Below are 25,078 nucleotides of genomic sequence, written 5' to 3'. Positions count from 1 at the left end.
AATGGACTTATGCATAATTTCTGAGCACAGACATATTCTTTCAAGTTCTGACTCCATAGAAACATTCAAACCAGGATGTGGACAATTCCTTAGTTGAGGTTCTGGCAGGCAGGGGGATGAGGTGGTGAAAAGAAAGCAATGGCATCATATGGAAACTAAATTGCCTTCCTTTGAAATTCAGCACAGTAATTCCCATCTGCTCAAGTGAGGGATCCAGCGCTCATTCTCGGACTTGGAGCTATCACTTACTCTCATGCTGAAGCTGTGGGTTTAGGGTAGGGCTGAGCCTATAGATCCCGTTTGGGGGCTGCTGCCGAAAATGGATGTTCTGGTTCCCAACTGAGCCCTCCAATCGGGTGTGCGGTCCTGTTGCCTTTGTTGTGCTCATCTCGCAGCCTGAGGAGCCAGCTCGGGGAGCTAAACCCACGGACACGTTAACCAGCAAAGATTGCCTGAAGATGGTACCATAAAACTGCACCCTTGGCTGGTTCTTTCTCAAGCTCTTTCTTGGAGGTCGCATTGCTGAGAGAGTCAAGGGGCTCACAGCTTTCTCCAGCAGCCCCACCAAGGGAGGTGTCTCGGAGAGACACCACTTGACCACGTAGCACTTGCTGCTATTTCACAAAATGTACTTGCAAACCTTTAGTCTTCAGAGCTATGCTGAGGCCACATGACAGATGTAACTATGAATAGCTTTTTGGAGGCGGTATGATAGAATAATTAGGCATAACGAGCAGGGAAACAAAGCTTAATTGGTTTTGATGTCATGGAAATACAGGATGTAGTCTTCTTCAGGGTGCGTTTGTATTTTTTCTGAGCAATACTTAACTCCATCCTTTACCCCTGTTTTGCAGGTCTCACGCTCCTGTACCAGAATCCACTGTCCCGAAATGGTGACCTAAGCTTATCACCAGTGAGAAGAGTTAGGGCAGGCCGGGAGCCTGAAGTGTTAGCTGGCTGAAGGAGGGGAGAGGGGAAGCCAGCGTGCTGAATTAGCTGCTAGGGAAGTGTTGGGGATGGCAGTACGTCTTACTTCTGCCCCTCTCAGGGGCCAAAGTCTCTTCTCCTTTTTGAGAGATAGGACCTAATCCTTTCCTGAAGTTAAGTGTCTAAAATCTGTCTTTGAAAGGCAAAATGCTCTTCAGTTTTATAACACGGCCAGAGGAGAAGCCGGTGCTCCTATTTAATACAATATCCCAATGATTATAGCATTAGCTCAGGGTAGAGGCACAGGAGTTCAATTCTATTCTGAAAGGATTTGAAACCGTACAGAAGACGAGTAAGTAATAAAAATGTATACACCAGCACTATTTTGCTTTGTTGTTAAGTCTTTTTTATTGCTAATATGCAGTGTACCTAATTGTAAGCCATTTCTTTACCAGCAGTGAGAACTATTTCGGTAAAAACAGTTTATTTCACCAAGTTAGAGCGCTGCCTTCTTAAAACTGAAAAAGAAATGCCCAGGCATCCCATTATTATTGGCTTGAATTATTTATAGCCTGTAGCATTTTACAAGACATTCAAAAAGCAAATGCATCCCATATTTTAAAAATTACGAGGTGGTAAAAGATGCACGCAATGCAGTATAGGATTGCTATCATAGCATTTCCCCTGGTGTCACTTGCCACAGAACTTGACTGTGCTGCCACAACAGTGACAATCAGGAATACTGTCATTATGGTCAGTGGGGGAGCTCTTGATTTATTTACATTCATGTAAGCAAAGTCAGAAGCAGGCCTTGGAAAACGTTAAGGTCATTGCATCTAGCGAGGTGTAGCTGCAGTTTTCGAAATGACTGCACGGCTTTGCAAGATGGGGTTTATGAGCTGGCTTTATATTAATAGCAAATATATGTGAAACATTTTCCCCTTTGTGGTTTACAGCCCCATCTTTTCTTACAGAAAAGCAGGGGTATTAGCTTCATTGTGCAGCTTTGTTGATGTCAGATGCAGCTGCTGATGGTGCAGATGTGTAATTAACTGGGGCGAGATTTCAGTGCTGGTTGCTTCCCCCGGCCATTTGGGTCCTGAGATATCTGAAAGTAAAGCTGAGCAACATCTCAAAAATTGTACCTGAAGTTTTACCCAGGAATCAAGTCTTTACCAGGGAGAGGGTGGGTAGGGAAGGGCAGGAGTAGTGCTGAGACTCACCTTCCCGTTTCCTCCAAAATCTCGGAGCATCAGCCGCCCCCGGATGAAGCCATCTCCGGCTACGCCTGGACTTCAAGGGGAAGGGAAGGGAAGGTGTGGTGGTTTAACGGGACAGAAGGCATGCTGGCGGCCCTGAGCACGCCAAACTGCTCCCACGTGCCCCGTCCGACCCGTGCCGACAGGTCGGCGAGCACCGAGGCCGTATCCTACGGCACGGCGCGCGCGGGGCTGTGGGTCCCAAAAACTCTGGAGCTGAGCGCGTCCGCGGCTTTGGCCGTGCTCTGTGGAAACATATCCGTGGATGATAGAGGAATATGTCAAATATGTCAATAACACATCAGAATATGATTGAGGGCATATCTTCGCCTTGGGGAAGAGTCAATCCTCAAAACAAGTGATCTGGCTGTAGCGACAGAGACCTTGACACCCAGACAGCAGGGCTGCTGCTTCATCACTCGCATACATCCTTGCAGATTACACTGGGTTTTTTTCTAGCTGTTTGGGTTTTTTTTCTTGTACTTCATTAGCACCAGTGCTTAACATTGGGTACTACATGCTCCAGGTTAGCCAGAAATTCAAACACTTAGGTCATTAATATCAATGCCTATGCCAGAGGGCTAGTTACATCTCAAGCCTTTTTTGCCTTGCCTTTCCTAAAGACATTTTTCACCCAGATCAACAACTGGTGATTATCTAGTCTAAATCAGGATCCTGTTATGTGAGGTAGAGAAGATTCTTTTGACTACTGCTGAAATGTGTGTAATAATAATAGCCATAGAGAGGAGTGAAATGGAGCACAAGCATCCTGTGTGTGACCCTTTAATTAGAAACCATGCAGAGTTCAAAATCCGAGGTGCTTCCAAACATGTGTAGCGTTCATTTTAATCATTCCTCAGAGTGCAGGAAGAAGCATCAATTAAATTCAGCATGAGAGAAGCTGCTGGGAGTGGGTGCAGGAAATGAATTTTTTTAGCAGCATAATGATGATGATGATGCAGATGCACAGGGACAGCACTTTGAAAGCATTAACCTGAAAAGGGACCAAGGAGCCCCATAGTATGTCAGCAAGCAGCCAAAGTGCCGAAAGATCCTTAAGGCATAACTTTGACCCATATTCTGTAGATAATCAACTTTCCTCTCCCCAAAGGGGATTCGGGAGAATGACATAAAAGCGTGATTTGCATTATGAAGCCTTGTACCTTCCTTGATGTTTTCCTTGTCTGCTCCAACTACCGTTGCTTCCTAACATCAAACCAGGCGGAGGTTTGCTCCAGCCGGGGATGAGCTGAGCTGCTCCTAACGGGAGCCCGGCACGGCGGCTGGGGTCGGGGGGGGACCTCTCCCACCGCGGAGGAGACGAGGACTCGCGGCATCGGAGCGCGAGGTGCTCTTTGACCTTTTCGGTACAGCGAGGCCGCGGGAGGCACGGGACAGCCCTCTCCTCCGACCGCCCGGCGCTCGTCAAAGCCGGAGCTAATTAAAGCCCTCCAGGCAGTCAGCTGGCTAACGTGCGGGAAAGTGCCGGTCTGTCCTGTCGGTGGGACCGAGGACTTGAAAGTGATTCCGTACCGTCTCTGCGAAGAGAGCGCGTGTCAGTAAGTTGCAGCTAATGAGTCGTTTCAGAGCGAGGGACCCGGATGGGAGGACAAAGCGGAGGCAGCCTGCGGCCCCGCCAAGGAGGAGGCAAGGGTCCCGAAAAAGAAGGTCCGCTTTTGGGGAAAATAACAACCACAGGGGCACTTTTGATAAACAGAGCTGAAACGCTGTGGTTTAAAAAAGCGTGGGTTTTTCATTTTTAATGGATACCAGATATTTTAATATTACTAATCGCGGCAAACAGGGGGGGAAATAATCTCTCTAAATTCCTGGCAAGTCGGTCAGCACGTTCAGATGACACGAGCGTGGAGACCCCCGATGTGCTCTCACTTGAGAAGGTCCCTGACAGCGAAGGGATGAGGAGACTGCTCACACAGCACAGCTGTGGATGAGCTAACTCTTCTCACGCTGACGTTTTGAGCCAAGAATATTTCAACGTTAGCATCTCCTAATGCAGTTTCATCTTGCTGGCTATAAAGCCTGTCCCGGTGCAAAAGAAACCTCTGTGATTTTCATGTAACTATGAGAAAAGAGCCATAGCTGGTTTTGTGTAACAGGATTTGTGTGGGCTGTTGGTAAGGGCACGCTGCTGATAAATAAGGTTCCGTTGTAAATATTCTCCAGTGACACGGGAATTTATCCACCTATTGAAGTTTACAACTGAGCTACCGAGGAAACATGTTCTTTAGCTCCGCTGTGTATGCAGCCCACAGTGCATTTATCAAACACCCTGTCAGTTCAGAGAAGGTACATTTCAGGTAATACAGTATTTATGAAACTGTTAATACCACCTCAGAAAGTTCTCATCGAGTGTGTTTTTTAAAGCTGCCTTATGAAAACTTTGGGGAAAGCAGAGGATATATTTTCAGTTTTATAGTGCAGGGCTCTGCTCTGTGGTCGCATGCATTGAGGACGACACAACAGAAAGAGGTGCTTCCTAGGCACCGCACTTATTAATCATAAAGCATACAGTAAAAGCAGCGTAAGCAAATCGAACGCTATCTTTTGCAGAAGTGCTAGGGTTTAAGTAGGAATTTCAGATCCTCCCCTTCATCAGAAATAAGAATTATTTCCTCCTTCACCCATTCACCCGTCTCAGTTTACAAGCCACCATCAGTGTTAGCCAGGCAGGCTCTTTGGGTGGGCACTTCTTCATCCCATTCCCATATCAGAGAGTCTTCATGGTCATTTGTCTTCTACCGCCTCTCCCATATTCCCTGGAAACCCCGGCAGCAGCCCTGCTCGCTCCCCGGTAAAACCATCCTTGTTTCACCCTTCAAACCTGGCGATGCTCTGACACCCTCAGAGACTCCTCAGCTCCTCAGCAGATGCGCATTTCTGTATGGAGAAATGATCCCAACATGGTCCTTGAACAACCCTATGTCACCTCAGAAAGATAAATTTTAAAAAATCCTTCATTTTTAAATTTTTCTGTGTTGTTTTGTTTGGGCGCTGGAGCCTGTGAGCTGAGGCTGCCAAAGTGGCTTTTGTTGTTTCGGCGGCTGATTTTCTTGATTCTTGGTGATTGATGATGGGAGAAGCTTTTGCACAACCTTTAACGTTTGTGTGAAGGGAGGGAGGAAGAGAGGAGAAAGATTTTCCTGGTGTGCATTTATTTATGCTAAAAAAAAAAAAAAAAAAAAAAAGAAGTATTTTCTGCACCGGTAGCGATCCCGGCAAGATTCGCCGGAGTGGAGCTCCCTCTGTTGAGCTCTGGGAGCTTTGCCAGATGGCAAATAGAGCTGCCCGCTCCATTTTTGGGGTAGCTTCATCTCCAGGCCCTTCCTTACCCCTCTCCCCTCCCTGCGGTCCACCTGAGAGAGAAAAAATGGCAATGGAAAAGTCCTGGGAGTGGGACGCCTCTGGGCTGTGACCTGCCTGGTGTCTGCCAGGAGGAAACCCAGCTCAGATGAGTTGTAGCAGGACTGGACCATAAAGTCCTCTCTGGGGCGGAGGTGGGAGAGGGTTTCTGCTAAGGAAACGCTTGAGTCACAAGGGAAGGAGCCAAGAAGAAAGACGTGGAAAGGCTGGAAGGCAAACCAAAGGTATCGGGCCGGGTAGCAGAGTTACAAAGGCACCACTGGAAAATGTAAGCTGTCCTCTGCTTTGTCAGCTTCCACCAGGAAAGATCAAATGAAGCAGTTACAGCAGAGATCCACGTTATGGGCTTTTATGCAATACTTTTTAGTAGTTTCCCCCAAATGTTCTTTTTTCTTGCCGTGACCTACAGCATAAAGAATTGTGTAAAATTCCAGGGCTGTAAATGCTGCCATTGTGGAGGTGAAGGAGCCTGAAAAAACATAAGGCTCTCAAAATTGCACAGCGGGCTGACTTTTAACTCGTTTCTTTTACCAAAAAACGAGCAAGGACTGGGTTCTGGCAGGCGGCTGGGAAAACCAGGTCATGGTCCTGACCGAAGCGGTGTCGTCTGGGGAGTAATCAGTGAGAGATTTCATGTTTCTTTAAAGGATTTAAGACACACTTTGAATGGAGAACACAAGGCAACCTTAAATACATAACTGCTATAGTGCCTTGAATATAAGGTTTTGTTTTGTGTTTCTCCGTAGCCTCGAGGGAGCTCCTATTTGTTTTACAGCGTGTCTCTCTTCGTGGCTCTGGCAGGCTAAATGTAGCCAACTTTGCCGTCTTTCCTCCTTGAACTGCTCAAGTAGCACATTGCAGTGAGATTGCCCGTTCAAGTTGCAGCAGCAGATGGTTTTTGCTGTTACTTGTTTTCTTCTGTGTTGACGAAGCGCCAGCTCCTGAAGCCCTCGCTCAGGATGTGCTTGGTGGCCCTCGCCTTTGCAAGGCAGGCAGTCGAGGCGGATTTTGTCTGGTGGTTTCTCCTGAAGCCACGTTGCATACTTGGGTGAGAAGTCCTCTTGGCTACTGGTTGGGACTTTTTGCAGACCGACTCCTGCTCTGAAACGTCTGCGTGCAGCAGCCGGTCCATTCACCGGGATCCCTGCGCAGGATTATGAGGGTAAAATTTGGCCCTTAGGATCCAGTGACTGTTTTCTGCCTGAAAGGTGAAAATTTTTAGTTTCAGATTCTCAGAGCGTAGCGAGGCTCTGTAAAGGCTATGGCCAGCACATGAGAGATCACTAAATATTTTCCTTGGTAGAGGCTGCCAGCCATTCAGCTTTGTTTCAGAGGAGATTACTTGTAAGATAAAGCTCTATATTGTGTAGGAATTTTCTATACGTCCACGCCGCTTCATCAAGATTAACTGGATTAAAGCGGTTTAACTGAAACCAAAATTTGACCTACAATGCCAGCAGTGTGTTGACAGTACCACTTATTAAAGAGCAGAGAGTCTCGAAGCTTTCGGGTTTTGCAGAACATGAGGGACTTTGTGCTGACACGGTTAAACAGCTGGCTGGTGTAACCCACTGATTCTCTGGGCAGCGATAGCTGTGAATTCACTGCTAGAAATCCAACCTGACCCTGAAAATCACATGTTGTTTAATAGGAGTGCGTGTAGTTTGAGAATACTTTGCTTTAAACAACGTGTTGCTAGGAAAAAGAGATCTTTGAATGTGTAAATATTGATAGATGCTGAGTGACGGGCTGAAGCAGCGTGAGATGTGCAGAAGGTGTGAAGCTATTTTAGCTGCCATTGTGAGATTGGATGAGCTCAGCATGGGATGGTCTTGCATTCCAGTTTTTAAACTTCCTAAGAGAAACGGTGTTGAACTGTAAAACTGAGCTCTTATTTTGGTCAAGCGGAGAATCCCAAACATACCTGTGTGACAAGCTATGTAGTGGAAATCCTGCTGTTTCTTTCTCAGTTGTGCTGCAGGCAAAAACTGCATCTGCCAAGGGAAAGTTTAAAACATTCTTTAATCTTGGTGTGTACAAAGATGGACCTTATAAGGTAAAATGCAAGTTGGGCCTGTTTGCCATATAAACTACAAAATAACCTTGGGAGACGCTGTTCTCTTTAAAGAGCAGTTTATGCTCCATTTGCCCATTGCTGAAGAAGATTAACAGCATCCTTTGCTGTTCTGGGGTGATGAACATCGTTGTTTCCCGTTCTTTGGGGAGCAATGCCGACGCGCTAGAATGATGCTGTACCTGCTTGCCTTCATTTCGTCTCCGTCTGCTAAGCGATTCCCGGGGTATCTTCGTGCTAATTGCAAAAGTCGCTTCTGGAAGTGGCAGATAGGCTCCTAAGCTGTTTGGGCACTTCCTCTCCATGTGTAAAGACCATCTCCTGGGAGGGCGTAGAGGTGTTCCCAAGACCTCCTAGCACCTCAGAACAGTTTCGGAGAAGGATTTCACCTCCTACTCCAGGTAGGAGCTGTGCACAGCTCAAGTGCGTGTTGTCTGCACGTGTCCTCAGGTGTTACAAGGACTGCAGCGCTCCGCAGCACCGTCAGCCAGGATCTAACCGTTATGTCCAAGTCCTTAGTTAAATAAAAGAGTAGAGCTTTAGTTAAGAGGTTTTATTTTTATTGTAAATAATTACTATTTATATGGCACTATAAAGAAGCATGACACTTTCCAGGGTATATAAAGGATTACGTTCAGTTTTCATTCTTCATGGTGCTGTTTTTATTGTCGGCTTAACTGCTTTGATTCTCAAAGTTGATTTCAGAAAGGTTGTACCTGCAAACTGTGATTTTTCAGGCTTTTACTGATGGTTCACACAGAGCTGACTAAGAGCACGTCGCCAGTTTTTGTCTTTGCTACTTTGTGCAAAATTAGATTCTCTTTGATTAATTTTTCATATTACTAGCTTTCTGTGAAAGCAAATGCTGCAGTGTCACCGTCGTGATCTGTCAGGCCAGTGGCCCAGGGGCAATAGTGCTTCTGAACGGCTGTACGTAAGGCAAACCGTCTTCCATGGAAGACAAACCACTTTTTAAGAGTTTTTGTGGTGAGATACAACGATGATTTATGATCTGTCATCCTGAAAGTTCCTCTTGAGGACAGAAGCCGCTAAAAACCCTGCAGGTCACAGATCTGACAGTGGTATACATTTGTTATAACTGCGCGGGCTAAAGTTTGCCCCGGCCCCTTGTTTCTTCAGCTCATTGCACGTGCGAGTGCTCTCTCTTGCTTCCTAGGGCTGACTAAGAAGAGACGTGTTTTAAGCACCGCTATTGATTTAAGCGAAACGCGTTGCTCTTGAAAGATGTTAAACCGAGGGCGACTGTAGGAGGGCGAGGAGCAAGGGGACAGGGCGCAGCCCCCGCTGCCCTTCACGCCGTCGCCCTTACCAAGCCCGGCAGACGCGGCCGTCGTTGCCACCGCGGCTGAGCTGCTTGTTGTGCTCGCCGCTGACCGCTCCGAACGCCAGGCCGCCTTCCGCTTTCCCATCCCGAAGGGATTTCTGCGAAGCTGTTACGGATGGCGGGAAACCATATGCTGAAGTGTCGCCCAGCCTGCTCACGGGGAGCTTCCGACGAGTCGGAAGACGTAAATGCAGCCCCATGCATCGCCACCGAGTCTCTGCTTGCGTAGATTGGGAGATTCAGAGTAATGTGCGACGCTTCAGAGTAATGAAGCAAAAAATTAACAGTATGTGTTTTAATTATTAGTTATGCTCTACAGTAACAGTTTGTGTTCAATTATAGTTTACCACTGAGCTGTGCATCCTTCTCATTACTTTTTCCTTTCTGTGTCTTTTCTTCTTTATTGACTTCTGATTTGCTTTGGATGTTTACACTTGATAGTACTTCATGAAGGAGATAAATGTGTATTCATTCATTCAGAGGAACAGACTCTTCAGATATGTATTTGGAGGATGGGGCATATGGAGATGTTGGAGAAATTTGAAGAACTGCAACAAGCAACATGCCAGTGTGTTTTGCTAAAATGACTGAAGTACAGTCTAAAAAAAAAAAATAAATTACTGTCCCTAGTAGTGCTCTTATCAGGCTGTTCCAGCAGCGTGTTCTGAGGCTGTTTGGCTTCATCCATTCCTGCTCCACCTCTAGCTCTGACTATGAACAAGACCCACGAAGCGGAAAGAAGGAGGAGTTAAACACTCCTCCACCTTTTGCATTTCCCCAATTCCTTCATCCCCCTGAAGCAGGGGTACGGTGAGGGTGCTGCCCCACGGGGCGGGCGGCATCACACCTGCCTCTCACGGGGGATCCCCGCGGGCGCTGGAAGCCCTTGCAGCAAAGAAGCTGAGGTTTCCCTTCTTTGCACAGCTTGAGCTGCACAAGGCAAGAGCTGGGGCGAGGGAAATTACCCTTCAGCGTTAACGTGGCTTTCACGCGGCAGAAAAACAATCTCCTGCTCTGCTCTTGCAGAGAGGGGTTGTAGCTGGAGCCTCAAGAGGTTTCTTGGGTTTCAGGAGTCTGAACACAAACTCGGTTTGAGGGAAGGGTTGGATCGTAGCATTTCTGCCTGCGTTTAGTTGCTGGAGGCCTTGCCCCTGTGTATTTTATTTTTGATTTCTTATATAATGCAACGTATTGATGTCAAGGAATGGTCTTGGACTTTCCTCCTGTGTGTTTGTGAGCCAGCAAATCCGGCCAGCCTCTCTGATGATTTTCCACCTGGGGCTTTGATGCTGTCTTCGGTGTAGACCCTCCCTCGTTGTGCAGGGGCACAGAAACGGAAGGCACGCTCATCTTAGACATCCAGGCTCTGTTTGCTCTCTCGAGAAAAACTGGTTGCATGGGGAAGCTTTTATTTTCCCTTCCCAAATGGTGTGAAGTAGGAAAAGCATGTTTTGTAGGCACTTATTTTGGGCAAGCATCAGACCTTTTTCGAAGTAGTGACCTCCTTCACTAACTATCGCACGCAGGAGCTGGTAGGCTTTGACCCAAGTTGGAGCATATTTCGTTGCTTTCGAGCATATTGGGAAAATGTCTCTTTTCTGCAGCTTTTGAAAACTTAAGTCCTACTCTACCTGTGCAGCTTACGCTCTACAAAGCTTTCTACCGGGAGAATTTATTCGAAACAAGCATATCTGTTTTTTTCCCCCCTCCTTTTGTTCTTCAGGATACGTAATGAAAAATTCTCCAGCGTTGCGACTTAATTGCTTCATGGCTGTTGTTTGTCAATTTGCCAGCAGGTTTCTGCTTAACTGCTGCCATTTGACATTGCTGAAACACAAATGCAGAATGATTGAGTTGCCAACATATCATTGAGTCTTCTGCGAGGGGGGTTTTCAGCATATTAACGCTTCAGGCTTTTACGTCAGTATTGATTGCTGAAATAGAAAAGAAACCTTTGGCAGTATTCAGCGCCGTGCCAACGCGCATTTACTGGCAGGAAAAAGAAACTGGCCGTTGCCATTGACTGTGACTTCCTCCCTTCCTTCCTTCCTTCCTTTCTTTCTTTCTTACATTCTTCATTTCTATACACACCCACACAGAGTTTTGAAATTTAATACACATCATAGCCGAATTCCAGTTAACCTAACAATAAATCAACAGGACAAATCGATTTCTTGATACAGCCAGATGCGGAGGCCGTTTAATTTTGCAGCCGCCTGCATTATGCCCGACCAGATTCCGTGGCAGCCGAGGAGGGGGGTGATGGCAGGCACCCGTCAGAGCAGGAACGCGGGTCGAGAGCTGACTTGGAGAGGGGATGGTGGGCTGGGGGTCTCCGCCGAGCTCCTCGCCGGCAGCCAGGCCGTCCCCGCCGCGGTCCCCGAATGCAGGGATGGCTGCGGTGGAACCGGGCACCGTGGGAAGAGGAGCAGCACGATGCTGCTGGGAAAGGGAGTTTTCCTCCCGGGACATAGTATTGCAGAAGACCCCGAGATGGGGTCCCATGGCTGAGAAGGGGCTTTGGCTGAGGAGCAGGGGATGGCGAGGGGGTAGCGCGGTGGCTGGTGGATAAGGAGGGTTTGCTCTGCTGAAGCAGGGAGCAGGAGGAAGGCGCAAGCGCTCCTGCCGTTGCTGGAGGAATATCTCTTTGTGCTTATCGCTGCCCTCCACCAAAACCGTTGCCTGGCTCAGCTTTTCTTTAGTCTGATCCCTTGGATGACACTTTGCAGCCTGTTTTAGATTGGAAGATTTTGTAAGAAGGACCACCTGGGCATGCTGCAGATGATGATGTCTGACTGAAATGTCGTTGCGTGGAAGAAGGAGCTGAGGCGAAATAGGACAGGGCATGGGGCAGAGATTTTGAACAGAAAACGGGAAGGCCATGCTCCCCGGCAGCGCTTGGGGGGTTTGCATGTGAGTCGGAGATCGGTCCTGGCCAAGCCCCTTCCCTTTGAATTCGGGGGAGTCAAATGAAGAAAAGGAGGTTGATTAGGTCAGAATTGCACTGCACAAAGATTTGGCAAAGAGGGAAATAATCATAGGAAGATTTCTAAGAATTACCTTACTGTTGATGGGGAGTGGCACTGCAACTAGCAAACAGCAGCAGTGATCATTTTTCTTCCATTTCTGAAATATGCTTAATGCTCCCTCCTTTCAGATGTAGTTAAGAGGAGCTTTCTGAATCTGATTTGCTTCTCAATTACGGATTAACCAAAAGTAGGAACAATAATGGTGAACTTCCCAAAATCTGCTTCTTAGGGACCAGGATTCATTAATATAATCTGACCATTGAAAGTCCACTGAAAGCTGGACCTTTTGGCCAGAAGATATCAACAAGGAAGCTTCAGGAGTTTATTTTGGGGGTTTTTTGGTAATTGTGATACTGAATTTCTCTCTTCGGTTGATTGGAGCAGATGCTTAGAGATTTAGAACAGGAAATGTAGCTTTATTTGAAAAGGGCTAGAGGACTCTGTTATTTCTTTACCTCTGCCTGGACCACAGTAAATGCAAGCTTTACCTGGGATGCTTAAATCAAAATGGGTACTTCTGGCCTTATGGAAAGGCAAGGAAATGTCCCAATTGCAGTAATTTTTCAATACGACATTGTCTTTTCATGAAACAACATGCTCAATTTAAAAAATGCCTCTACAGATTTTTTAGTTGAAAAGCTGTGGCTCAGAATTAGAAAAGCTGTAGCTGACAATTGAAACATTTTATTTTGGAAGCACCTTCCCCCTGGCAGTTGTAGTTCAAGTACCTCATGTGCAGATCTTCTTTGTGTAGGACAGTCCCTGGATGACACGGTCCATTACTGAGCCCATGACAGAGAATAGGAACACAAGCACCTAAACTGCACATTCCCTGGGGTGCCACATTAGGGTCTCCAAATAAAACAGTGCCAGATTTCAAGTGAAAATTTTTGTCTTGCAGTTTGTTTGTTTTGCTTAAAAGTCTGCGTTTTCATCAGGTGAAGGTATAAACAGGCACCTGAATCATCTTCTAGCCAGCTCAATTAATTAGCAATAAAAGCCCAGCATGTGTTGCATAAGAATGTCATTGATGATGTGTGAGGCTGAATAAAATCCAGTTTCTTTTTCCATAGTCCTGGGGACTGTTGACTTTTTACACAGTAAAATGAGGCTTGGGAAGAGAAAGTGGTTAAAAAGTAAAGAAAGCGATCCGACCTTGAATTGCTACAAAGATCTTGGGAACAGTAAGGCCCGCTCCAGCGTAAGTGATACGGAGCAGGTTTGCCAGGCGTGTGCCTGGATCAGCAGCGGTTCAGTGTGCACCTGGCAGAAGTCTTACTCGGGGTTTGATAAATTGTCTTCTCCCAGCATGAGTTAAAGTAATGAATCTTTTATTTCTAAATTACTACAAGGCTCCGTAGTCTTTCAGCTTAATATTGTTTTTCTGGTTTCAAATAGGCAGTGCAATCTATGCCTTACCTAAGGAGTTTGATGGTATTGTATGCTTAATCTTTTAAAACGCTAGGGAGGGAGGCAAAGCTTTGGTGTCAAGGGAAATAACCATCCTGGCAGAGAGACAAATATCAGTAGGATGTTGCCACTGGTTTGGGAGAGACTGTTTGATGCATGCTCTGTTAGCCGGCTGTTGATTTTCTTTTCTGTTTTCACACTTTTTTTGTTACATTTGAAGGTGCTTCCAAAATGCTGGCCTTTAACTGGGTACCTTCATTCAGATACAGCAAAATCCAAAAGAACAGAGAGAAAAAAGAGAAACTGTAAATTGGTAATGAGAAAACCGAGAGCTGGGGACACATCTGAATGAAATTAAATCCCCATCCAGACAACACAGGTAGTGCTCTGCAGAGCTGTGCCTGTTTGCCTGCCGCCTTCCCTGCGTGCTGTAGGCAAGAAGATCGGTTGCACGTGCTTTCCAAGACCTGCACAGCTACTAAAGCCTTTCCTAATAAAATGAGTAAGTTAACGCCTGTGCGTGAAGGTGCACTCGAGAAACTTACTTTTTGAACAGCGTGGTATCTGCCTGCCGCAGCGACCATCTGGCACCCAGAAGCAGCCGGCGGAGGCTGCAGACGATGGGCTGGTGCTTCTCCTCCTCCTGCCGAAAGATGCAGGTGTAGGAGCATAAAACCTGCCCCACCGGAGCAGGTCCATTTAATGCACCCGTTGGGATCGAAAAATGCCTCTGCTTGTTGCTTTAACAAATACCGTAAAAAGTCATCCCAGCATCTCATTTTCTGGCTGGGGTGGGGAAATGGAGTGTTTCTCCCTGCGGAAAGCATCCGAGTGCTATTCTTACGTACAGGAATGTCATCCAGAAGTACAGGCATAAAAAACACCTGGGGGAATAGCAGGGTGTTTTATTAAACATACCTTTACTTTTTCATTGTTCCTGTAGGACACCCCATTGACAACCCGTGTACAGAGCAGGGAACAGACTACTCGTAGGCGTAGATATGCAGCAGAAAACCATGTCATTTTTATAAATACATCTCTGAAAAAAAGACTCCTAGGAAAGGTTGACTTTACAGGACCCTTTTAACGTCCCCTGTGGTACGTGCTGCTACGTATTTGTGCTGAGGCTTGCAAGCTGACTCTTAGCGCAAGCTAAATAAAATAAAAAATGGGGTAGGATAATACAGCGATACACCTTTTCTCCCCCAGTATGGGTTAAAGAGCTATTATAGGGCCAAAGCAGCAGGCGGCTGTGTCCAACACAGTTACCCGCTGCTCTGTGGGATTCAGCAAGGAGGGGAGCAAGTATCCAGGGAGAGCAAGGGCAAGGGCTGCATAAACCAATACTTCCTCCAAAAAATTGTCCATGCAGTCGCAGCTGGGGTGAGATAATCTTGCACTGGGCCAAAGTGAACTCTGGGAAGTATTCTTCACAATCAAGTAGTTTCCATCAAATAGGTTTCTCGTTTCTGTCACACCAAACTATTCACTTTTTAGGCTTTTTTGCTCTTGTGCTGTGATTTTTTTAAAGTTTGTTTCTTTCTTTTAATGAGAGTGAAAGCCTCAGAGCTGTTTTTAGTTCTAAAAGAAAGATTTGAGTCATTCTGCCTATTCCGCTTTTCCACAGGGACATTAATTCATAAGCAACAAAGAATATTGTAACTGTTTACAGTAGCCCTCAGTGAACAGCGTGAGACTTGGGGATTTTGAAAGAAGTAAGAGTATTTGGTTACAGAATCAAAAGCTAAACTAAAAGCTTCAAACTCAAAAATGTTTGGAGTTGCTCTAACAAACGCAATGAAAAATTTTCAACTTCCCAACGTTTAGAACCATGTGAATCTTCAAGCTTGTTTTGTTTTGTTTATCTTCTGAGCCTCAGAAACCAAAGCAACCCTGAAGGTCAACATGTCTAATATTTTACCCTTAGACGTGTCGAGTTTTACTTGTTTAAATACATAGTCCTGCTTACACAGGATATTTTGCAAATTAACAGATGCTGCTGCTCGATGGTGTAAGAGGTACCACGGGTTTCAGCTGAGCTTCAGGAGAACTGCAATGCCTCCTCTGATGTAACCCACTTACCTTCTCAGTCTTACCATCGTGTGCATCCTAGTTTTCCTGTAAAGTCCAGGGTATAGTGTTATGTAGCAGTCAGCTGCAGTCCTTGGGGTAATTTGGTCATGGATGACCAGTTTGCCTCTAGGTGAAAGTGACTTTAAGAAGGAAATTGGTGCTGGCTCAAGTTTGCTTAAAGCTGTTGCATATTCTGTTTCCCCAGAGCGTTTCGCAGCTTCCCTATGGCAAAGCCCTCTACACGTATGAGGGGAAAGAGCCCGGTGACCTCAAGTTTAACAAGGGAGACATCATCATACTGCGGCGGAAGGTGGACGAGAACTGGTACCACGGGGAGCTCAATGGGAACCACGGCTTCTTCCCCGCCAGCTACATCCAGTGTATCAAGCCCCTCCCGCAAGCTCCACCTCAGGGCAAAGCACTTTATGACTTTGAAATGAAGGATAAAGATCAAGACAAGGATTGCCTGACCTTCACCAAGGTAGGGGGATAGTTCCGGTTTGGTTTTTCTTTAAAAAAAAAAAAGCTTAGAAAGCTGCTGCTGTAGGGATGGATGGGGCACGTGGGGTGCTGGCAGCCGAGTCTGGAGCACAGCGGTGCTGGGACCGGTGGGACATCTGCCTGCCAGCTCTGCCAGGGACCCCCTGCGCTCCCTTTGTTTCTTTCAACTGGTTTCTTGTATGAGAAAGTGAACATCCTTGAGCTCAGGCAGCCCCGTGGGGACAGGCTGACGGGGCTGAATTTCCTTTATTAAGCGGGACGTCCCGTCAGGTAAAGTGCTGAAGGACATTGACTTCTCCCGACTTGTAAATAAATCCTCCTCCCTGCCCGGTGGCCCTGCAGTGTCCCGCGCGCCGGCTGTGCTGCAGGACCGGGTGGGTGCGAAGCCATCCCTCGCGGCAAGCCCCTCGTTAGCACCCTTGGGAAATCGCTCCCATTTTGTCTGAAGGAGAAGCCAGTGAGATAGCTCGTGCCAGGTACAGCCAGGTTGGTATAAAGCCGGTGAAACTCAACAAGTAGAACTGGCTACACGGTTTCTGAGAACATTTTGCTGTCTAAAAAGCATGCATTTCGTCTGCATTGAAGTGCTCTGCAAGAATGACTCAATTTCAGAAAAAATCTAATGGAAATATGTCTTCTAATGTTCCTTATTGAATCAGATGTTCCAGTGTTTTAAAATGCCATTCAGCTGCAAAATGTGTATTGCGTCATACCATATACCAATTAGCAGTTGAAATACGCTATCGTCATATATCACAGTATTTCCTATTTTAAGAACATAAAGACATTAAAAAGCAGACATTTAAAAAAACAGTCTTTGGGTTTTTTTAAACCAAAATGTTTAATAAATTCCAGTTGGAATGAGAGAAAACTGAGATATTGTAATTTCCTTTGGATTTAAAATGTCACGTTTTCCCTTTCTCCCCCACTTCCCCACCTGCTTTCTGTCTCCCCCTCCCCTCCCTAGCAATTTGTGTTGACCTTAGATGGGCTTCATGGATATCAAGAAACCCACAGTAAAACAAAGCGTATCCCCTAATGTTAATTTATGGCACTGAATGCCATGGAGAACCTGTTCGTTGTCATCTTCTGTTTTATTTCAGCTGTCTGTGGTTGTTATAGTATCACATAAGGTAATAACAGTTATGCTGGAAATGAATATGAAATAGATGATAAAAATATCCTTCACCAGGATTTTACTGACCTCGTCTTTTGAGGCTACCTATTATGGCTGAATGAATTATTTGCAGGATATAATTTTCTCACCAAATGTAACATCTTTTTCACTCGTTCAACATTTCTCAGCAGAACGCAATTTCCTAGAATGTATACTTTCTCATACTTATTTAACAAAAGATTTGTAAGCACTTTTGCTCCATAGCAAGCGAAGCGTTTGATTGCAAACACTGCAAACCCTGCCACTGCCCAGCCTCCCTGCAGCTGTGAGTCTCTGCGAGAAAGTGGGCTGCTTAGTGAGAAGTAGCAGCCACGCACTAACAGAAAGTTAGCCAGAAGTTACCTTTGAGATCCTATCAGTAAATATATATATTTACTGGTGCATTGTTTTCCTTGCTGCTTGCGCAGACATACAATGGTGACTTCTCTGAGAAGCAATCTTGTCCACTTAAGGTATTCATTGCTTGCTCGATCTAAGAAACTTAATAGGTATGGCGGGCAGTTGTGGTCTTTTTTCTTAGAGCCGGTCCTTTCCTAGACTTTTTTATTTGATATATTTGGTGCCATATATTAGTATACCTCCTTTACAATAACTGTCTTTGTATACTGATAGTTCTTATTTTCTCGGCTGTCCAATGCCATTCTCACATGGAGCATTTCTTTCTGCTGTATAGCTCTACTCTCAATCCTTCAATTTTCCTTTATTTCACCCCTTGCGTTACTGTCTGCATCCTTTTATCCCTGATGACTGTGTTTTCCCCAAGGGGCTTTGGTTTCTCTTCTACTGCTATTTTCTTCTTTAGCTCCTTCCACTACATGCACTGTCACCTTGTAACTGTTTTTATGTCTTGCCTATTGTTCTCTCTGACAGTGAATAATCTATTTTTTATCTCGGGACTTTACCGTCATGTTTTCATCAGTTTTCTCAATGCTAATTTTAGCTGTCACCTGCGCTGATGAAGGTTCCTGTTTAGCCCAGATTTTAGATCATCTGCTGATGCAGTCAGTTCCTCTGCACAGAGTCATGAGCACTGCGTTGCTGTAGATGTGATTTGTCACTTGGAGCAATATTCATCATTTGAATGTCTCAGTTTGCATCTGAAGGTGCTGGACCTGATCTCAATTTCATTTACTCTATTTGTTCTTTCCTCAGGTAGAGGGGTTGCATCAGCATACCATTTATACAAACTAGTATAACCTATTTGTGTCCTGCAACTCATTTAACACTACCAGACACTTGTAATTGAATTTTACTTATAAACATGTAATAAACAAGACTTTTCCTCTGAAGAGAAACTAAAAGAAGGGAACTCAGAATTAGGGATCTTCTGTATCATTAAGTTTTGTTGCTTTTCTGCTGGACCTTGCTTTTTCCCATCCTCTTTGTTACAATGCAGTCTGAATATCTGTTGGTGCAGTAAAAGAAAACAAAGGAAGGATATTAGGGTTTTCCTCTTACTAAGGGTTGGGGTTTTTTCCTTCAAAATTAAAAGGTCCTTTTGCTCGAGAGATGGATTGCAAGAAAATGAAGTCTGCTTTATGCTGATCTTCATGAGCAGTGCTGCAGAGGGCTTCTGCCATTTTCCCATTTTCAACTCCTCTAGACACAACACTCTCCAGATAAAAGGCCAAAGATAAATCAAATATAATAATTTTGTATGTGTAAGTATAAAACTGGGAGGGACAGAGAAATCTCTGTCTTGAGTATCCAGTGCAACAAAGAAAGCTCCAACCTGTCATTTTCTTACGCCATGAGGACTGCTCCCCCTAATTCCTCCTCCCAAAGTAGCCGTATGTACAGGTATAGGGTCCCACCACTGTTCCCTCCTCTGCAGTGCCTACAAGAAGACAAAACATCCCAGATCTGCAACTTAACATATTTTTCCTCAGTGTTTAGCAGGGATCAGCCAAATCAGTTGGTTAGCAGTTATTTTGCTCTCTGTAACGACGGGTTCCAGCCTTGATTCAGCTTTGCACCAGTTTAACTCCAGCAGCTTCGGAAGTGGTACTCCTGATGTTCACTAGCGTGGTTGCAATCAGCGTGTGGCCTGCAGAGTCTCAATGTATGCCCTTGGGATATACTCATTTAACTCAGCTTTCTAATGTCTCCTTATGTGATATCCCAGCATGAGCCTAGGCTCCCGCTGTCTCTGTTTTAAAAAATAACCCGTCCTCCCTTGGGCTACGTGCTCTCTGGTACAAGCCATGCGCAAGAAGACTCTGCTCTTAGCTATAATGGTGCAAATCTGGCGAAATCGCATTATTGTCTGTCTGTGTAGTTACTCCAGGCTTAGACTGAGTCCAAATTCAGCCCACAGTTTTGTTTTGGGGTTGGACCACCCTTTGCATGCATGAGTTCACGTGGCCCTTTGAAGGCTCAGTGGTAGATGACTCTCAAACCTGTCAAGGTAACGTCAACTGTTGCCCGTGCTTTATTGCTCGTCACATTTTTAATCACATCGGCTATTTCCTTCATCTTCCAACACTTTTATTCCCAGCCCACAGCGGTGTTTAACAAGCGTTGTGCCAATCTTGGAGCCGTCACATCCAATACTGGTTCCTGGCTGCGGAGCGGCATCCCAGTCCCTTAGCGTTCAATTCCAGCAGCATTTGCTGTTCTCAGAGGGACCGTCCCGGCGGTAGCTGCCGATTGGGATTCTCGCGCCAGCTGGCGAGTGTTGTCGTCGGGCGCACCGAGCACCGCGCGGTGCCATCCTGCCATCGCTGACATCTCCCCAGTGCTCTAGATGGAGTTGTTATCTCTGCAGAATAGCAGGCGCATCTGCTTTGTATTGCTTCGTTAATGGCCGTTAATGACTAGAATAAAAGTCAGGCTGTGAATCATGACTGTTACAGGACACAATTTTGTGCTGTTTTCTCAGCAAAAGGGTTCGTTTCTCCATCAATCAGATTGCTTTTTAAGTGATTTATCTTTGACTTCCTTTCTGATAATGGTTATAAACTGGAACTGCAGGTCCCACGTGCCTGTTGCAAGGCTGCCCGGTCCTGATGAATAGAGAGAGATGTGAGCAAGTAGGAGAGAGCAAATAATTAGAGACTTTAGCAACAGGCATAAAAAGAGCATGAGGTACCTTTGTCAAACTACAGTGGATACCATTGGCTTTTGAAATGAGATTTGAGGCTTGGATTCCTTTATGCTGCCTGGAAATCAATTTAGTACATGTGAAATAGTGAAGTTCAGAAAGTTGAAGTGGTATGCCAAGAGATCTGTGGCTCTTTACTATTCATGATCCTTTGGGGAACCTTTCTAGGAATTTATAAGTAGCACGGCTATCCAACTAATTTAAGGTACTAAAATAGTTCATGTTGAAGCTTTCACCAGCCCAGTGTATAGAATGATGTCGTGGGCTGCGAATTCAAAGAAACTTTCTATTAATAAAGAATTTCAAAAGATGTTTCAGGATTTGCTGTAATTCCTGGAGATTTTCAACACCCTTCTGAAAATGAAATCTGTAATGGAAAGCGTTCTCAAGGATTTGCACGTTGCTCTCCCACAAAGATACACATTTTGAATGTCAGCATATCTTGGGATGTGCAGCTATCTGATTTTCTCATATGTATGACCGCATTCGGCAGCCAGACCTGGCAGAGCCAAACTAAGATCAGTGTATGGAAAGGCTTCCAGATTTCCTAGGTCTGTCGAAAGTAAAGTTAGAAGGGTTCTTCAAAGGTCACTTGTTCGCTGCCCCATCCTCGAGCAGGATCAACGCAAGATAAACCTTTCCTGCCAGGGATGGGATTGCACGGTGCCCCTAACAAAATCTAGTCGAGCGCTTCTGGGGTTTTACAGTTTAAAAGTTTTTTCTTAATTTCTTATCTTATGTGTGTGTATATATATGCAACTATATATACATACACGCATGCATTTATACATGCATATGCATATGTATGCGCATACATAAGGTTATATATGTATAAACATATAGTGAAATTGTAGCTCCATCACAATTTGGGGTTTTAAAAAGTCTTTTAAGAAAATAGCTGAACAAATATAGAAAGTAGAAACGCTCATAGCAGGTTCTTGAAGCGACACAGTCTTTTATTTTCCTCATGTACCCCCTTTACCTAGATTCTAAATTTGTGATTATCGGTCTTTTGTAGGAGCATGTGGAAAATTTGCAGAGATGTATTACTGTCAGCTCTTTACACAGATCAAAAATGGTCTGTGCAGATGGGGCTTTGGAAGGGAATGCTATCTGTTTCTTCAGGAAATTAAATGCACAAATTCTTTTTGCGTCCTTCCAGCTGTAATAAATAGCTGAAGGACTCAGTCTGTGGCTGTTTCTCTGAGCTTTCCCCTAATGGATCATTCAGATGAATAATTCAAAGGAAACATTTAAACTATTTCAAAGTGCATGTGTTCAAAATGCACATGTTCAGAAACTGCAAAGTACATCACATCACATCCCTGTTCTGGTCATTTTCTATCAACGTAAATCCACGGTCTGACATCCTGGATCAGGAATTTGTGGGGTTTTTTTCTATGTGAGAAGCGTCTGCAAAAAAACCAGCTCCCCTCGCCTGACCAGTTAACATGAATAGCTTGTTACATGGAGGGTGATAGATCATATAAAGCTCTTATTTTCGTAGAGCGAGTGGTGGAAATAAAGCGAGAACGGCAGGGAACTCTGTCTCAGCTTTCTGGAGGAAGACGTTTTCTTCTTTTTTATAAATTTCTGCACAGGACCGGAGGAAGATTGGATGCCATGAGAGAATGAATGGCATCTCAGCAAACTCCGTCAGCCCACTCCTTTCCTCCGGCCGTAGGAGATGGGAGCGTGCGGGCAGTGCCCTGCAGAGAGGGCTGCCTCCCGCAGCCTGCGTAGCCAGCGGAGCTGGCTCAAGGTTGGGTTTAGTATGACAACCCCAGCAGACAGACATGGTACCAGAAATCCATTGGCAAGTTGAGCAGCTCAAACTGGGAAAACTCAGGGTTTAGCTCTAGTCACCTGAGCTTTTGTAATGGCTGGTGTGTTCTACATTTGAACTCTCATCAAGAGAAACCTTGCGCAGTATGGCTCTTATTTGCACTTTGCTTAATCTCTTGTTTTATAGTCAGAAAGAAGTTCACCATCAGCTGAAATTTTTGTAAGATCCCCTAGATTAAATATAATATTCAAATACCATTGGTTTTAGAAAACGGATTTGTATCTAAACTGAAGGTGAACCAAGAGTTGAATGCAACTTGGTTTTTATTATGTTACCCTTGGCTTTTTACTTGCTTTGCACTTTTACCTCCTAATATTTTTTTTTAAAAAGGAAAACTGACGTGCAGTGCATCAGCAGTGTAGGCCAGTCGCTGAGCACCTCATGCTATACCTTATGCTTCTTGCTAGAAGTGTTTCCAGGACTACCTGTGCTCTACCGGTGCTTCCCTTTGAATTGTCCTCTGGAGCGGCCAAGTGCCACAACGGGCTCTCGGATGCACAGGGGCAGCTTCATGCTAGAGAGTTTTCACCTTTGGGTTAGGTGTCCCTGCGTCAAATGTTCTCCCTGTCCCTGCAATGAAGCCAGGAGTTACCTATTCCTAACCACTGTGCCCAGGCCCTTGGCGCTGTACCGGTCTGCAGGGTGCTTCCGTGCACTTTGGGTGGGATGCCTGGGGTGGGATGCTGGACCAGGGATGCGGATTCAGGGAACATTTTTACCTGGCTTATGGCCTCCTCTCTGTACTCTCTCCCTGAGCTGTCATGTGGGTAACTAAAAACGGGCATCTTTCTACTGAAAAAAATCTGATTATGTATCTTGTGTGTCTCTGATTTTAGGATGAAATTTTGACGGTCATCAGGAGGGTAGATGACAACTGGGCAGAAGGAATGCTGGGTGACAAGATTGGCATTTTCCCTATCCTCTATGTTGAGGTAAGTTCATAACAGGTGGTGGTGGGTGCCGGTCTTATCGAGGGCAGGATAATCTTGAAAATTCTTAAATGAGAAGGACAAATTATACCAGAATAGCTGAAAGGGGAGTTTTTTGGTTGCTGTCCCCTAAGCCACTGTCAGGGTACACTCGATTCAACTTAAAGTGGCCAGCAAAACGTATGCCCTGAACTACTGCTGGAGGCTTCCCGTGCAGCGTTTCTGGTGTAATCTCCACAATCCATAGGGAAAATAGGGGAGGATGACCGCAGTCGGGGTATCTTGCACGCACCCGAGGAGAGGTGGGTGCTGCTGGCAGGTGGGGAGCAGCGGTGCAGGCTCAGCCGTGCCCTGAAAGCACAGACCTTCGGAGGGATGTTTTGGGTGTCCCCTGCCCCAGCAGGAGCTCGGGCAGCTCCACGCGTTGCGCCCAAGGTCTCTCATTCCCTGTACGCCGGTCCCATCTTCGTCCGGAGCACTTTCCCGCGGTCATTTCCATGGGAGGCTTATTTCAGAGTGAATGCTGAGGCGTCACGTCCCCCGAGCAGACCCGTTGTGCCACCTCTTCTCCCTGCTGCGTGCCCTCTTGTTGGTGCCCGTCCAGCTGGATGCTGGAGAAGAGCTGCATCCAGTGGTGGTGGCCCGCTGGAGCAGCTCTGTTGTCCAGGTGCCAGGCAATGCCTTTCCTCCTTCAGGGGTAAACCAGGGGTGCAAAGAACGGACGGGCACTACACGCACATGTATTTCTTCGAGGTGCTGCCACTCTGCGCCCGGTACTCGGAGCGGTATCATCCTGACTCTGCTCCCGAGCGTAGGCTGGTGCCGCTGTCCGGAGTGAAGCGTCTCTCGTGCCCACAGCGGAGCCTGCCCTACTGTGTGCGGCTCTGATGCCTGCCTCCGAAATTACTTCTCCAGATTTCTTAGTTAATGATTTGAAACAAAATAGAGATAATTAGTGCCTGACTACCTAATTATTAACTCCGACAATGACCAATTTGGAATAAACCATCATTAATATACATTGCGTTCCCACAGTTGACAAGAACAATAATATTAAAACCAGAATGTGTAGGAGCCATTATTGGGAAAGCAGCTGCCTCACATAAGTTAATGACTAGTTTTCTTCTGTTCTGAATGCGTAAGACATTTTCAGTTTGTTGTGATTAAATGAGAAAGCTGGGTTTCTCCCAGATTTCATCCTTTTTCCCTTCTCTTTCTTGTCCCGGGGGAGTGCGATGTTACCGTCCTGAACTTTGCTGCAGAAAAAGTGAATTGGGGACCTCCGCGCAGCCAGCCACCGTCGCACCCCACCACCTTTCCCCAGCTCTAGTTTTGCCTGCGGGCTGTAGGCGCTGGCACTGCCTACACAGCCTACAGCATCCTGATCCCTCTCCCACCCCTAGGTATCTGTTCTCCTTAATTACTGCTCTTCCAGGGTGGAGGGCTCGAAGCCTCAGAGGAAAACCCCTTTGGGAACACAGGTAGTGATGTCTCACTGAAGTTCTTCAAGCACTAGCATGTCCTGAGTGGCCATGGAGGAGCAGGAGGTAGCTCTGTGCAGAGTCAGAACAGCAATGCTGGAAGTTTCTAAAGAGATGCAAACAGCCAGGTAGCCAGCACCAGGGGAGAAGAACGCATGTAGGAATGTGTGTGTGCATATACATTCATGTAGACACATGCATATATAAAATAAATACAACTATATGCATTTATGCATATATTTGTGTATATGCACACACACATATATGTTTTATCGGTATAAATTTGAAATCTGGAGCCTTGAAAGGCCTTTTCAAATGAGATACTTGGGTGACATGGGCATAATATTTGTGCCGTGGTTTATAAAGCCAAAGGGAAACGATCCCCCGACAGAAACATCAGCCACCTATTTCATCCACGTCCCAGTGGATGGAGGCCTTGTTCTGAATATGAGATGAGCTTACGCAACCATTGGAGTTATACAATGATGTTGCTGTTGCCAGCTTCAGATGTTACTTTACATTAAAAATTAAGAGGAATCAGCA

The 25,078-nt window shown here is 45.7% G+C and overlaps 1 protein-coding gene across 1 annotated transcript in view; it reads left to right on the top strand.

The window, feature by feature from the left end:
• Window positions 1–25,078, top strand: part of SH3RF3 (SH3 domain containing ring finger 3) — a 250,616-nt gene that overhangs the window by 140,323 nt on the left and 85,215 nt on the right. The window contains exons 2-3 of the mRNA XM_029999202.2: window positions 15,704–15,979; window positions 22,962–23,057. Of these exons, the coding sequence (XP_029855062.1) occupies window positions 15,704–15,979; window positions 22,962–23,057 (372 nt within the window). The remainder of the gene's footprint in view (window positions 1–15,703; window positions 15,980–22,961; window positions 23,058–25,078) is intronic.

This window comes from Aquila chrysaetos, chromosome 23 (genome assembly GCF_900496995.4).
Source record: "Aquila chrysaetos chrysaetos chromosome 23, bAquChr1.4, whole genome shotgun sequence".
NCBI lineage: Eukaryota > Metazoa > Chordata > Aves > Accipitriformes > Accipitridae > Aquila > Aquila chrysaetos.
The sequence above is the reverse complement of the archived record's forward strand: the minus strand, read 5'-3'. Positions and strand labels throughout refer to the sequence as shown.